At 53.0% G+C, this 15,119-nt stretch overlaps 4 protein-coding genes across 4 annotated transcripts; 3 read left to right on the top strand and 1 right to left on the bottom strand.

The window, feature by feature from the left end:
* Window positions 1-35: 35 nt before the first annotated feature.
* CKM354_000245900 (uncharacterized protein) lies at window positions 36-2,171 on the bottom strand (the record flags this gene model as incomplete). Its single annotated transcript, XM_044797619.1, has 1 exon — window positions 36-2,171. One exon carries the CDS (start codon window positions 2,169-2,171, stop codon window positions 36-38), a length of 2,136 nt encoding a protein of 711 aa, XP_044653554.1.
* Window positions 2,172-2,597: 426 nt separating this feature from the next.
* On the top strand, window positions 2,598-4,061 carry CKM354_000245800 (peptidylprolyl isomerase RRD1; the record flags this gene model as incomplete). The annotated part of the gene is made up of 1 exon (XM_044797618.1): window positions 2,598-4,061. One exon carries the CDS (start codon window positions 2,598-2,600, stop codon window positions 4,059-4,061), a length of 1,464 nt encoding a protein of 487 aa, XP_044653553.1.
* A 4,457-nt stretch (window positions 4,062-8,518) lies between these two features.
* On the top strand, window positions 8,519-11,395 carry CKM354_000245700 (uncharacterized protein; the record flags this gene model as incomplete). The annotated part of the gene is made up of 4 exons (XM_044797617.1): window positions 8,519-8,662; window positions 8,721-9,164; window positions 9,217-10,428; window positions 10,484-11,395. The coding sequence occupies 4 exons, from the start codon at window positions 8,519-8,521 to the stop codon at window positions 11,393-11,395; spliced, it is 2,712 nt and encodes a 903-aa protein (XP_044653552.1).
* A 1,459-nt stretch (window positions 11,396-12,854) lies between these two features.
* CKM354_000245600 (uncharacterized protein) lies at window positions 12,855-15,089 on the top strand (the record flags this gene model as incomplete). Its single annotated transcript, XM_044797616.1, has 1 exon — window positions 12,855-15,089. The coding sequence occupies one exon, from the start codon at window positions 12,855-12,857 to the stop codon at window positions 15,087-15,089; it is 2,235 nt and encodes a 744-aa protein (XP_044653551.1).
* Window positions 15,090-15,119: the final 30 nt, after the last annotated feature.

Below are 15,119 nucleotides of genomic sequence, written 5' to 3'. Positions count from 1 at the left end.
TCCCATCAGACTTCTTGCACAGAAGCAACTACACATCACCCCTCTCCATCCCCTCCACCACTCCCCTCCAACATCTCCAAAACAGTATGCACCCTTGTCCAATCCGGTATTCCCTTCACCCACCACCACTCCCTCTCACCATCAACATCCACAGTCTTCTCCAAATGCTCCCTAATCAGCGCAGCCATAACCACAATCTCCGTAACATTGAACCCATTCAACGCACCATTTCTCCCGCAAAACATTCGAAAAATCCGTTCAAAAATTAATACATCCCCGCTCCACATTTGTAATCCTTTCATTAATGCCGCGTAACTCTCTTCTGGCCAGCTTTGCTGTTTAGCTTTTTCGATGAGAGCTGGTGGGGGTCCGACGCGAGGACGGAAGACTTCGAGGCGTTCGAAGGGGTGGCCGTTGTGGTCTTCTTCGGGAAAGGAGGATGTGGGTTGGCGGAGATGGGCGCGTTTGGCAACGGTTTTGATGGGTTCATCGGAGCGGTAGCGTTCTTCGTGGAGACGGGTCCATTTTGTTTCGAGTTTTTCCCATTTGGTTTTCTCAGCCTTTTCTTCCGCTTCGGCGCGTTCTTCGGCTTCGAGACGGAGCTTTTCGCGGCGGTTCAGGGCGAGGGAGATTTGGTGTTCTTCGTGGTCTTTGATGTGGCGGCGGAAAGTCTCTTGCATGGATTTTAGGGGTGGGACGATGCTGCGGTCGAAGGGTTGGACGGCTGTGAGTTGGGTGTCCGGTCGGATGAATTGTTTTGCGCCGGTGTTGAGTTCGAGGAACATGGCGATGAATTTGGTGATGGTTTCGAGGTGTTTGATTGTGACGGAGCGTTCGAAAGGTGCGGTGTCAGCGTCTACAGCTTGGTAGCATTCGACCAAGGCGAAGAGTATGCGGATGAGCGCGGGCATCAGGCGAAGGTAGATGTTGTGGCTCTTTAGGGCGCTCTTCAAATTCACCGGACGTGCGGGATCCTTGCTGCAGAGCATGCGAATATCAGACGCGATTGTCTGAAATTGCTCCGGCGGATCGGATAGTAGCTCGACATCCTCAGGTCTATCTCGGTGTTCGTTCAGAGCTTTGACGAATTCCAAGCAGAACCGCTGCATCTTCCTGATCTCTTTGTCCATCGATTCGAGTTCTCCGCATTTCTCGACTAGCTTCGCACGCTTGAACACAGCTTTAAGCGACTCATGATGGCCCAGCAGCCGAATGTCTGCCTCTTTCTCGAGGATTGATTCTTCTCCTGCATCGTTGCCAGGCGGCTCAGCCTCGTCATCAGATGCATCGTCCTTCGTCTGCACTGGAGACTTCTCGCGTTGTTGCACTGGAGCAGGCTTCGGCTTCTTTGCCTTCAGCACTCTCTTGACCTGCTTTGGCGGCTTCACGGCGGCAGCGGCCACCTCGCCCTCCAATATCGTCGAATCTTCGAACTCTGGCTGCTGACCTTGTCCATTTGCTGGAAATGGGATTTCGCTAACACGGAGAGACACTGGCTTGATCAGAGGTGTGCCTTTCGTGGCTGCTTCCAGGACAGATACGTTTGCGCCTAGTCTGCTAGATCTACGTCTTGATGGAAGCGTAGGATCATGTGGCGATTGCGCTTGTTTTGCGATTTTGCTTGGTCTATCGTTGGCCTCACTTTTGCTAGGTCGCCCTCTCTTGCGAGGCGCTTGGGACTTCGGACTCGCGCTTGTGTCTGGCACATGATGTTCTTCATCTAAGACGTCTGCCTCGTCCAGGTAGACAGAAAGGGCTCCTGGGTCTTGGTTCGCAGCGTTTGATACTACGACAGGCGAGGCATGCCGTTTCGCACTGCCAGACGATGGCTGCGAAAGTTGCATGTTTGCAGCAATAGCTCTCCTTGACGACGATCGTAGCATCTGTCCGATCGGTTCATGAGGGTTTGTCGCATCTTGTCCATCGGTCGAGGTCATGTTGGCCTCTCCTTGATCAAGGTGCCTCGTCGCCTTCTGCTTTCGTAATGGTGAGAGATTGGAAGCCTCAACAGCTGGCCTTCTCAACTTGATTGTCTTGTCAGGAGATTCCGGTAAGTCGTATGGATCAGGACGAGCGGCTCCGGGCAGGTTGCGCTGTTTGAGCTCATGGCGGAGGCCGGACCCGCGATGAGGCCTTGCCGACACTCCATTAGATGGGCGTGGCAGCGCCATGCTACCTGGCCTCGCAAAGATGGCGGCTCAGACCAACAGCTTCAACAGTCTCTGGACGTGATTCACGGACAGTGGGTCTCCAATTTATGACGATCTATCGTACCCGCGAGCAAGCTCGATAGTTCTTTTGGCTTCTAGCAGTGTGTGACTTCTCCCTGATCGGATCAACGAGGACACTGCAACGCCAATTGCGAGCGACAGAGTGTCGAGTGTTCCGTGCGTCGTGAGCAATGCGATCGCTGTTCTATGGCTGAGCACAGGCACCAAGTCGGCGCGTAGATTGAAGTCGTCGCGCGTGGTGGCAGTCGCGTTGCCAGGGTCCAAGCTTCTGTCGGATATTCGTTCTTCCGAAGCAAGATCCTTGACCTGAACTTGCCTCGATGACACCAACCCAACTCGACGTCTTCACAACAGCGATTATCGGCAATGGCAAACAGTGCGAGGCAAGCGGTACTGGAGAAAGTGCAGGATAAGGCTCAGCACCGATACAAGAAGCCCACGAAACAGATCAACGATGGCGACGACCTGACATTCTTCTTCACATCTACCGCGTACAGAGACTTGACAATATGGCTGCTCCAGCTCACGAGAGCCATGTTTCCAGTCAAGGCCAGTGATGGCAAAGCAACAGCTACCACATTGGATACCCCGCTGTCTTTCTCAGCACAAGTCTTGGCACTACGAGCTTTGCTTGACGACCTGCTTCGATTTATCGATCGCGCGCCACCGGACACAGGCCCGAGAAGATTTGGCAATGTCGCTTTCCGGAAATGGTTTCAACTTGTCGATGAAGAGGCATCTGCGCTATTGCAGAAACATCTGGCAACCTTCTTGCCAGTTCTACTGGAAGCTAGCGCCGAGGAAGCAGATGCAACACTATTGAGCGAACTGAAAGTGTACTTGCTTGGAAGCTTCGGCAGCGCACAGCGGCTCGACTACGGCACTGGTCATGAACTGAGCTTCCTAGCACTCCTTGGATCGCTCTGGAAGCTCAACTTCTTCGGCGCAGGAGAGGAGACGACCATTGTAGTCGGGATTGTCCAACCATATCTGGCTCTAATGCGCAAGCTAATCCTGACATATACGCTGGAGCCAGCGGGATCACATGGGGTCTGGGGTCTCGACGACCATAGCTTCATACCCTACATCTTCGGTTCTGCTCAGTTTGGGCCACCGATCGCAGATGGTGACATCACATCTCCCCTGCCTACCGAGGGGTCAATAGAGGGGTCGCCCTCACCATCCTCCGTCACTAGCAAACCCATGGTCGCGGATTTCAAGGACAGTAACATGTACTTCTCGGCGATTCAATTCATCTACGATGTCAAGACCGGTCCATTCTGGGAACATTCTCCGGTACTTTACGACATTAGCGGCATCAAAGATGGCTGGGGCAAGATCAACAAAGGCATGCTTAAGATGTACGCTGCTGAAGTGATGGGAAAGTTTCCTGTGGTGCAACATTTCCCCTTCGGCAGCCTGTTCGCTTGGGAGAAAGATCCCAATGCAGCTGCAACAGTAGCGAGCATACATGTCCAACATCAGCCCCCACAAAGCAAAGATGTCCCACCAGTGGCCTCTGTTGGCACTGCAGCTCCATGGGCTCGTTCGAGCGGCGCAGCTATGCCGCAAATGCAGTCAAGTACTGGTATGCCGACAACCAGAGCACCATGGGCAGCTGCACAGGCATCTGATAGGCGATTACCCGCTATCGCGTCATCTATGGCACCGCCTCTCCAGGCAAATGCTGGCACTATGGGCTCAAATCCCCCGCAAGCTGGTGCTTCAACAACAACATCAGCGCCATGGGCTACTGGCAGTCAGCAAGGCGGGCGAGGCCAGATGCCATCAACATCGGCGCCTTGGGCGAATCAAAGTTCGAGGAGGTGAATTGTTCCCTGAGTTACCCACGTGGACTGCGACTCACTTCGTTCCTTGTCAAATAATGACTTGATAACGCGCGGATCTGGAAGCAGGCTCGTTGCTTGACGCTATACTGTTACTTCAACCATAATCGGTAGGTCACTATGCTTTCTACTTGAAGCGATGTTGCTTCATAAAATGCCCGGAATCCATTGCAGCCCCCGAGACCAGGGCTTTATGTTCGAAGGGATTCATGGACTTTCATGTTCAGATTGCCTTCTTTGGCATGGTGCCACTGCACAGTTTGCCATTCTTGTGGCAACACGTCGCGATCCGCGCGAGTCGTGCTTCGATGCATCTATCAACCCGCGAATGATCAAGGTGCCAATAGCCACACGCGTTAGGCAGGCATAGTTACTTCGGTAGTGGAATAGCGTTAAGCCACATCAAGCCCAGAACGGAAGGAATTTGGTGAAGCGAACAACCGAGCTTCGTGAGATCTCTCAGCTGAGCAAGCCACCGGGAAGTCCCAATGTTTGTTGCCAACCGCTGATCATCTGGTCTAGCCTGAGCGACTGAAAACATCTCAAATACGGCATGCCTCGTCCTTTGGTAAGGTATTGGGATACCGGAGGCGCAAATGCAATAACCGCACAGCAGCAGCGTGCTGCTGCTGGGAAAGCGTCTGCACATGCGGAGAACAGCGTCGTACAGACGCCCGTCCGGTACAGCAGTGTACTTGAGCTGTGAGCCATGGCCGTTGGCGGCCGTACACAAGCGACGAGGCACGGCGGGCGCGATTCGTTGGAAACGGGGCGGCAGGAGACTATGGCACTACCCGTAAGAGGCATGTAGAGAGAGAAGCCTCACGGCACCGCGGTTCTGCGATCCCGCCATCAGCTCGATTCAAAGACGAGAGACCGGATAGGCATGCTGCCCGTTCGTCTCCATGCACATCTGCAACTTTCAGCAAGCGTTTCCGTCGACAGACCACACTTCGCGGATTAGGTTTCAGCCACCATGCACCGCACCCTGATTCTACTGTACATCCATTTCGAAATGTACCCCCGGAGCGAATAACAACGTAAGAATCTCGGAATGAGATCAATTCAATGCAACGCTTCTATGGGCAGTCTGGAGACAGATCGCTTCCTCCTCACTCCTCCCTCTACATTATGGTATTCCAGGCCGGCGGCGTCCACCGGCCACATTCTATCATCTCGCCTAGTGCCGGTCCTGTTGCAGTAGCGCGTCACTAGGCAGAACAGACATTCGAGCACGCATGGTATGATCAAAAACATGGCGCCCATACGCAACCTACGACCGGACCACACTATTGAAAGTCTATGCCTTTTTGTCGCCCGAAACGCATTGATACTTCAGCCTTCAGCCACAAACCAAGCACGCCGTACTATACTTTAGATCGGCAGCGGTAGCAACAGCGAGGGGCTGACTATATCATTTGTTCATGCGAGGCAGGAGCTTTGCTCGAATTGAACAGTCCTAATGGTAGGGTCTCTCGCCAACTGACTACCCCGCCAAACTTGCTTTGTTTCTTGTGCGAGAATGGCACGGCTTTTCGACATCGCCTTCTATTTAGGCGCCGTCATTCTCTCACTTTTTCCCCTCATAGCACAAGCGCAGGATTGTCCCATTCCATGCGACCGGTACGAGACTAAATATGAAGGGCAAACATGCGGCGTCGACCCTGCCAATGACTCAACGTTGCTATTCTCTGTGAAATTCTGCCCCTGTAACGCAGAAGCCATACGTCTTTCAGTTTCCGGAGTCTTGGAGAACGGCTTAAGTCAGTCAGCTACAGCTTCACTGAGGCATGGAATAGAAGGGCTAACTATCGGCAGCTTTCGATGATGGGCATACGTTTGAACCTCTTCCCCAGAACGAGGGTGTCCTCACGAGAATCTTTGGTATTCCCGTTCGGTGGAACGATGTTGCCACATCATCAATCGTCTACTTGTCCCTTTCGAAACAGAATCAAATTGGAACGGTAGTGTCGTTCACACATAGCCCTATGGTTTCACAATTCTTTGTTGTAGGGACCGCTACTGTTGAAACGACTGTATCGACTGTCACGATCACTGAAACCGTGCCGACTATTAAGACTACGACAACAACGATCCCACAGCAAACTGCGACCAGTAAGTTGATCCGCGCGGGAGGTCTTTCGTGCGACTTTCGAGTTGAATGCTGATTGTACGGGTTCTTCTATTCTAGACCAATGCACGACTGGCACACTCACCACTACAATTTCCACCAGTACCTCGACGTCTACATCCACGATCATACCTTCTATAAAGAAGGTGACCACGACGAAGTACAAGACCATCACGACTACGATCTCGTGCATACCACCAAAGCGTAATGGACCTCGGAATGCAGATACGAAGCTCCATCGTCGTCAACTGCAAGGGGAAGAATTCCCCTTTTGTAAGCTTCCCTCATTCTCCTCGACCTCATCAGGGAGAAAGAAGACCTCAAACATCAACGACTGACCCTTGCCTCACAACACCAGGCGCGCCCACAGACGGCAACCAGCCCGTCTCTACGTTCTATGTCACAGGCATACGGACCACGACCATCACAATCTCCACCGCTACTGCAACAGACACAGAAGCAGCGACCCTTACCTCCACAGCCTCAGAAACTCCTGATCCCGCGACGACCACAGTTTGCAATAATGTGGAAGCGACGAGTCAGGTTACGGCCACGACGACGACGACAATTACCACGACTTTGGAGCGCAGGACGCTGACGAAGGCGTATACCAAGACGAGCACGAAGACGAAGTTTTATGGTGGGAAGCCGAAGTGTTGTCCTACGCCGTATAAGCCAAAGGGAAAGGGAGGAAGGGCGTAAAGTGAGGTAAGGGAAGGCGGACTATGGATCTTTCTGACTAGAATAGAGAAGAGGAGAGAGCAAGAGGAAGGAAGCTGAAATAGTCTTCCGGCTGATACTTCCTTGAAACCTATGATTCCAAGACAGAGGAAGACTACCGCAGCGTCTACTTATAGATTAGATGTTGAAGAGAGCACATCAGATGTATCTTCAGAGAAGAACAACCTATCAGATAAAAGTTGTATATCATCTATGCATAACAAGATGAAGTCTGCTCACATCACAGACACCACCACACGTGGCACATCGCGTGCGTTCCTGCCCCATAAACACCTCAGCCCAGACCTTGGCAGTCACGGTGGTCATGGTCACCAGATCGAAGTCCGCCAGATACCTCCACATCCTCCACGACAACGACGGCGTCGTTGGTGATACAACTGGATGGGTGTTCCACGGCGCGTGATCGGTGTGACTTCGCCTTGAAGTAGGGTGTGCACAGCAGAAACCGCGGTTCCCACCTTGCCCCAGATTTCATCACAAGCATGCGGGGGACCAGGATGTTTGGAAGCACCTCCATCTCCGACAATGCACGTGTGCAACGCATCAAGGCAATTTGAAAATGCGCTGTTTTAGCGTCTGTCTTGAGCTTCTACTTAGCGCCTTTTTACTGCGAGAGAGTATAGCTATCGGCCTATCAAGAGCTCTTTCTTGTTCGAGTGGCATTCTTACTAGCGTCAGACTGCAAGAGAATCTGACCTATTCCAGAGATGTGCCGATGATAGACAGGGAAGCTGCAGATGGTCACCAGTGCATTTCGACTTGCAAATTCTTCACACTTCGACCGCAACCACATCCTCTGGAAGTTCCAAGCGAAGGCCCGTATTCGCTCTCCGACGACAAGCAAAATCTCTCCTGGCGACCTCGCGACAACCTGGTGCTTATGGTGTCATTCACATTGGTGGTACGAACCTTATCGCCATGTGATCCCTGTCCAAGTGGTCACAAAGGAATGTGGACGCTAGTCTAGGGGCGAAAGTTGCATGTGCTATGCGCCACCACCGACCAGAATCCCTCAGAATACATGCGGTCAGCAACAGAATTCTAGGCGCAGGAGCTTCGAAGATGGTGCAGCTGATTGCAAAATTCACCGCGGGGTGGCAGCTGAGAAACACATTGGTCCAAAGCAAGCGAGCGAGGCTGTTGGTGATTGGACACCTTTGGTTTTTGGTGAACCCTCAGCATTCCCGCGCCCAGCCGCGCAAAACGTGCACATCGCCAAGTCGAGACCCAAGAGTCGACAAGTAGTCGCTCTTGCAGCTTCCCACCGCCGCCGCAGTCCAGGGCTTGAAGGCGTGCGTGACAACCAGACAAGGCTCTTGAGGCGGTCTCACTTCTGGGCACGCTATTGTAGGCTCTAGTAAGTCATGGACCTGAGCTGCTCTCTTTGTTCTTAAATAACCCGACCTATTCACCCGCTCAACGAGTTCGCTCCCCGAAAGCGTCGTGCAACTTCCTGGAGGGGAACTGCTTTTATTAGCATTTGTTGTTGGGGTTGGGCATCTTACATCTTTCGCAGCAGGACTACAGCTACCACTTTCGCTGGGCCAGAAGGGCTCCGAGTCGCGAAGATGGCGACCGCAACTGTGACTGAGCTTGTCACGATGACAGTAAACGCGACAGCAGCGACAGCATCCTCAAGTACAGACGGGAATCGAGCACCACCGCAAGGAGGTATTCTAGAAGGCATTGATCCTACACACTATGATTCAAAGGTACGAACATACAGTCGCGAAACTGCTCGAATGCCAGCGACTAATTCTAGACGCGCAGAACCCGATCATACTCTTCATCATCCAAGCCGGCATAATCATCATCTTCTGCCGTCTCCTCCACTGGCCTCTATCCAAAATCCGCCAACCTCGCGTCATCGCCGAAGTCATCGGAGGCATCATGCTAGGACCCTCAGTAATGGGTCGCATCCCAGGCTTCAGCGAAACGATCTTTCCCCAAGCCTCAATCCCGAACCTCAATCTCGTCGCGAACTTGGGTCTCGTACTATTCCTGTTCCTGGTGGGATTGGAAGTGGACTTGAGATTCTTCGTATCGAATTGGAGAGTTGCATTGAGTGTTGGTGCTGCGGGTATGGCACTCCCATTTGGATTGGGGTGCGCAATAGCTTGGGGATTATATCATGAGTTCAAGGATGAGCCGAATATTGTGGATATTGATTTTGGGACGTTCATGTTGTTTATTGGTATTGCTATGGCTATTACGGTGAGTGTTGGGATACTGGAGAGAGTGGAGAGCTTGACTGACGAGTTTCTAGGCTTTCCCTGTGCTATGCCGTATTCTGACTGAGTTGCAATTGCTCGGGACGTCTGTCGGTATTATTACGCTCTCGGCTGGTGTCTCGAACGATGTTGTGGGCTGGATCCTCCTCGCGCTCTGCGTCGCTTTGGTCAATGCTGGCAGTGGTCTGACAGCAGTCTGGGTGCTGCTTACCTGCGTCGGCTACGCACTTTTTCTGGGATTCGCGGTTCGACCAGCATTCATGTGGTATCTTCGCCGCAGCCGTGCTTTGCAAGATGGTCCATCTCAGGCAGTCATTGTCGTGACGCTCCTGATCTGTCTCGGATCCGCTTTCTTCACCGGAGTGATTGGTGTGCACGCTATCTTTGGAGCATTCATGGCTGGCTTGATTTGCCCACACGAAGGAGGTTTCGCTATCAAGATCACCGAGAAGATCGAGGATCTCATTGGCGCCATCTTCTTGCCATTGTACTTCGCGCTCTCTGGACTTTCCACAAACATTGGACTGCTCGACAATGGCATCACTTGGGCATACGTGATTGGCGTCATCGCGATCGCGTTCATCGCCAAATTCGTCGGAGGTACTCTCGGAGCTAAAGCTAATGGCCTGGTCTGGCGAGAGTCTTTCACGATTGGCGCGCTCATGTCCTGTAAAGGTCTGGTCGAGCTGATCGTGTTGAACATTGGTCTGCAGGCTCGCATTTTGAGCACACGAACCTTCACCATTTTCGTCGTCATGGCACTGGTCACGACCTTTGCTACCACCCCATTAGTCCAATGGCTCTATCCACCTTGGTATCAGCGCAAGCTGGAGGCATGGAAGCGAGGCGAGATTGACTGGAGTACCGGCAAGCCTCTCAGTGATAGCGAGACGGACAGCGTGGTCCAGGAGAAGCAGGAGGCCACCAAGGTTCGCAATCTGCTCGTCTACCTGCGACTCGATAATATGCCGACTCTGCTCGCATTTGTGTCTCTGCTCGGCACCAAGCCAACTGAGATCGTGCAAAAAGAGCATCCATCGAAGGAGCACGAGAAGCGCGACCCGAGCATCATCGAGATCCCTACCAACAAGAGAGTTTCTGTCCATGGAGTGCGCATGGTCGAGCTGACAGAACGTGGGTCGTCCGTGATGCAGGTCACCGAAGTCGACGAGTACTCGCTGTTTGACCCCATCCTGAACGCCTTCAGAGTCCTAGGCCAGATGTTCAACCTGACAGTTTCCGGCGAGGTAAGTTTCCCCGAATAGAACTCACACCACCTGCCAATGCTTACAACGCCAACAGGTCACCGTCGTCCCCGAGAGCGGTTTCGCAGACACCCTAGTCCACAAAGCCACAGAAGACGCCTCCGACCTCCTCCTCATCCCCTGGAGCGAAACCGGAACCCTAAGTGAAAAGCAAGTGGTATCAAACGACAACATCAGAAACAAACTCGACAGCGCCTCTTACCGCGGCTTCGTCCGAGAAGCCCTCAACACCTCCCAATGCAACACAGCAATCTTCATCAACAAAGGTTTCTCCGGATCTTTAAAGCAAAAACCACTACAGCTCCACCGCACAGTGAGCGCGATGAGTATCCGCAGCGCACGCGACCACCAAACAACCCTGCTCAATGTGGATCAAAGCCATCATGTCTTCATGCCTTATTTTGGGGTTGGAACGGACGATCGCGTAGCTTTACGTCTTGTCCTGCAACTTGCGGAAAATACGGGTGTGACAGCTACGATTGTGCACTACGAATCAGAGGACAATATCGAAAGCGCTTCCACAGAAGAGACAAGTATCCCGGCCAAACATTCCGAATCCAAACGACCCGAAATCTTCAAAGCATTATCCTTGATGTCCAAGGGCTCAAACACTGTTGGCAGTAACGGTAACAGCAACAACGGATCCCATTCAGCTTTCTTCCACACATTACAAAAGTCTATCTCCGCAGACGTGGCTCGACGAGTTGTCTTCGATACTGTACGACACAGTAGAGATCCGATTCAGGATGCACTTGCCAAAGCGCAGGAAGAGCTTGCGCAAAATCCAAAGAATGGCGGGGATATTATTGTAGTGGGGAGACATATCAACCAGTTTAAGAATGGACTTAACAGTTCTGACTGTCTGGGTACGCCGGCGGATACTTTTGCCAGTAGTGGTATTCGGGCGAGTTTGCTTGTTGTACAGGCGAAGACGCCTGGGTCGGCTTGATAGATGGGATGTGAGATGCATGGGATGCGGCGTTTGGTTTTGGCATATGCATACGGAAGCAAGCTTGGGATAAGCTCATCACGAAGTTATGATATTCACACGCAGCAGCAACAGAGGCAAGTCGAGGTTGACGGAGCGAGAATCTCCGTACCCACGCCAGGTAGAGCAGAGTAGCTCTTCATCACACTCCTGTTGGTAGAACTTTCGCAATTGGGAAAGCACACTTCACACCCACGTTTTGGCAAAAATGAGCATGTGCAAGTCCTCTCAGAAGCTCCCTTTCATGTGCAAACGCCAGCCCAGCTGACGCAAGCGAGGAAAGGCACGGCAGTTGCACAAACGAAACGCTGCAAGCTGCACCTGCGCTGCTTCGTCGGTCCGACCGACCTTTAGCTTGGCGGTCAGAGAGCTCTTTCTTGGGTCAGATAGCAGCCGCATGATCGTTTGGTCGTGTGGAGGGAGGTGTGCAATAATCTCATCAGTCATCAATCATCAGCGTGGCAGTGGTAGCGGTCGTGGCAGTCAAGGCGGAATTAATGCCTTCCGAGATCGAGATCTCAGTAGTAGGCTTTCTTCTTCGGTTCGGCTATGCTGCTGTTTAGTTTAGCTGTGAGGGAAGAATTGTCCGGTGGGCCGATTCTGCTTGAGGGAAAAAGACGCCGTCGTGAGTTCGCTCTTGCCCGGCTTCTGACGGATTGGCTCAGGATTCGAAAATGGACATGCAGCAGGCAGGCGTGGTGCAGAAGGGGCTGCGTTGTACGGCAGGCAGCACGCAGCGGACATGCGAGGGAGCCAATCCCGGCGTCCAATAGAGTTTGAGAGAAAGTTTCTCGTGCTGGTTCTTGGGTCCTTGTGAAGATGCATGTGACGATGACCGGGGACGGCGGGAGGTGTGCTCTCTCAGCGTGCAGTGCAGTGAGGTGGTGGGAGAGGCAGGACGAGGAGGACTCGCAGGCGACGAGAGGGCTGCGACGATGATGATGAGAGGGTGGCAGTTCTGGCAGCGCTGAGACAGCGGATGACGGAGTTGGGTTGCCAGGGCTGGGAGTTTTGGTGGTCACCTGGATCGCTGACCCGTTCCTGTCATCATCTGCTGCGCATCGCCAGCCCTGAGCAGGACATGGCCAATTCACTCGCCCTTTCGTGGAGCAGCGCCAGTGCCTTGCCGTATCCGACCCTGCTGGCGGCGCGTGATGGTCAGGTCGCCCGGCCGGAGCTACGTCTTCACCCACGCTGCTAGTGCCTGGAGTGCGTCGGTCTGGCGCGTTGGTGCGGAAGTCGTGCGTGTGACCACTTGACCGCCCAGTAAACATATCATCCAGCGTAATTGGTCACTACCCTCTGGGGAATGCGCCGCTTCTTTTGCTCACGACATCCCTCCCTTCAATGCGCAGAGTAGCGTTTGGGCCCCGCCGACACGACTGCGAACAAAGAAGCGCTTCACGAATGGCCAGCTCGCATGGCGTGGATCACATGCAGCGCTTCGTCCACCTCCGACCACCGCGGTGACAATGTGCGCAAGGGCTCGCCGGAGAAGAGTTGGGGCAGAACGCTGAAGAGGAAAACATCACAATGGTTGCCTTCGCTGTCCACCGCGACGTATGCGCCGTTCCAGATGGCCGAGGACCTGCTCGACACTGTTCGTTCGACCGGCCGCCCTCAACCAGTCTTCGCGAACAAAGCAGAGAAGGCTAAGACGATTCTAGAGGCGCAATTAAGCGCAGCGACAACATACCAAGAATGGTGGACACGAGCGAAGGAGTTGGACTTCCTCGAGGGCGCTCATAACTGGCGAATAGAGAATGAGAAGCAAGAGGAACATGACTATGACTACGACTTGGTCACCGCGCGTTTGAAGGAACTCAAGCAGGCACTGAATGCGAAGGACATGGAGGCGGTTCTATACCACATCCGCAATTACCTCAAGCGGGACTTGGGCGGCATGTGCAATTCCAACCTCTATCAACATTGTCGCATCGGAACGAAGTACTCGATCGACGAATACACGGACGTCGTCAGTTATGCGATTGAGCAGCTGGTAGACTACTGCGAGCGAGACCCTGCGGCGGACGTCAAACGATTCAACCAGACTTTGAAGCAAGCTCGAGCTGCCTTCGGCAAAACAGCGCTGATGCTATCCGGAGGAGGTACACTGGGCATGTGTCACATTGGTGTTGTGAAGGCTCTCATTGAAGAAGGTCTCCTCCCATCAATCGTTTGCGGTGCATCAGCCGGCAGCATAGTCGGCTCCGTTCTCTGCACGCACAAGCGCGACGTCATCCTATCGAAACTGGAAGATTTGCAATCGGGCGATCTGAAAGTGTTCCAGAGCGACGAAGAGATGCCAGGCTGGATCGGTGCGAGTGTCAATCTTGTCAAAGGCGAACCTGCCTTCCGGGTTACCAACCTTTGCCGAGTGATGCGAAATCTTCTGGGCGACATCACCTTCAAGGAGGCCTACAACTTGACGCAGATGGTCCTCAACATTCATGTTTCGTGTAAGGACAAGCATAATGTGCCGCGCCTCTTGAACTACGTCACCTCACCGCACGTCGTGATTTGGACTGCTGTGGCGTCTTCCTGCGCACTGCCTTTCGTCTTCGAGGCTCCAGGGTTGAAGAGCAAGAATCCAGTCACGGGAGCGATCGAGCCCTGGGGTCATCTCAGTCACAAGTACATCGATGGCAGTATTCAAGGAGATCTACCCTCTGCGACACTTGAGCGCTTATTCAATGTCAACAACTTCATTGCATGTCAAGTCAACCCCCATGTGCAGCACTTCCTGCCAAAAGAGCACAGAGAACAAGTTCAGGACTCAGCTTTGCTACGACACATGATGACGCTGAGCAAAACCAACCTCATGTTCATCCTCGACAATGTGATAGAGCACTGGGACCCGTTTCTGCTGAAGGTTCTGCATTCTGTCGTTACGCAAAAGTATAATGGAGACATCACAATCTTGCCAGACATAGATTGGGTCAAGCCCCTAGAAATACTTGCTAATCCATCACACGAGTTCATGAAGAAAGCAACACAACATGGCGAGCGAGCTACTTGGCCCATGTTAGACCGGATTCGAAACACAGTGGCGACCGAGCTGGATCTCGAGCGCGCAGTGAACAACACCACTGCAGCCTCCATCATGAAGAATCGCGATTACAGCTCGAAGAGACGCAGAAGGGCATCATCAACGAGATCAGAATACGGTCTATACCACAGGCGAAGCAGGAGCGGTGACTTTCCTAACGCGGTCGCGGTTCCACGGCTGGTTCGTGGTCGCACTGCATTACATCTACCAATCAGATCCATGTACGAACCGACCGCACTCTCTCCTGCGCAGCGTTCAAGTCTTGGCCATGGCGATACTATCCTGTCCTCATCGGACGAGAAGGGATCTGGGCATTCCTCGCCTACCACATCTTACGAAGATGAGGATTTCGACGACATTACCGGACGCAGTGAGGGGTCGCGCACACCAGGGGACGTTGACATGGAAGAGACAGATCGTCGGTTGCGAGCTTTCCTCTCCCAACCTGTGTCCCCGAGTATCTCGTTTAAAAGTTTTCTTCGCTCCGCAGAGGAGGAGCAGCAACAACCACAACAGCCAAGCTCACCGGACCTAAGACGAGCACTCAATGCTTTGCAGATGTCGACTATTCATTCAACGCCAAACTCCCCGGAGCGGAAGAGGTGAAAGAAAAGCGAGACCTAGAAACCGATGCTT

The sequence above is a fragment of the Cercospora kikuchii genome (genome assembly GCF_019650295.1).
Source record: "Cercospora kikuchii DNA, contig_00002, whole genome shotgun sequence".
Taxonomy (NCBI): Eukaryota; Fungi; Ascomycota; class Dothideomycetes; order Mycosphaerellales; family Mycosphaerellaceae; genus Cercospora; species Cercospora kikuchii.
This window is presented reverse-complemented; position numbering and strand designations above follow the sequence as displayed.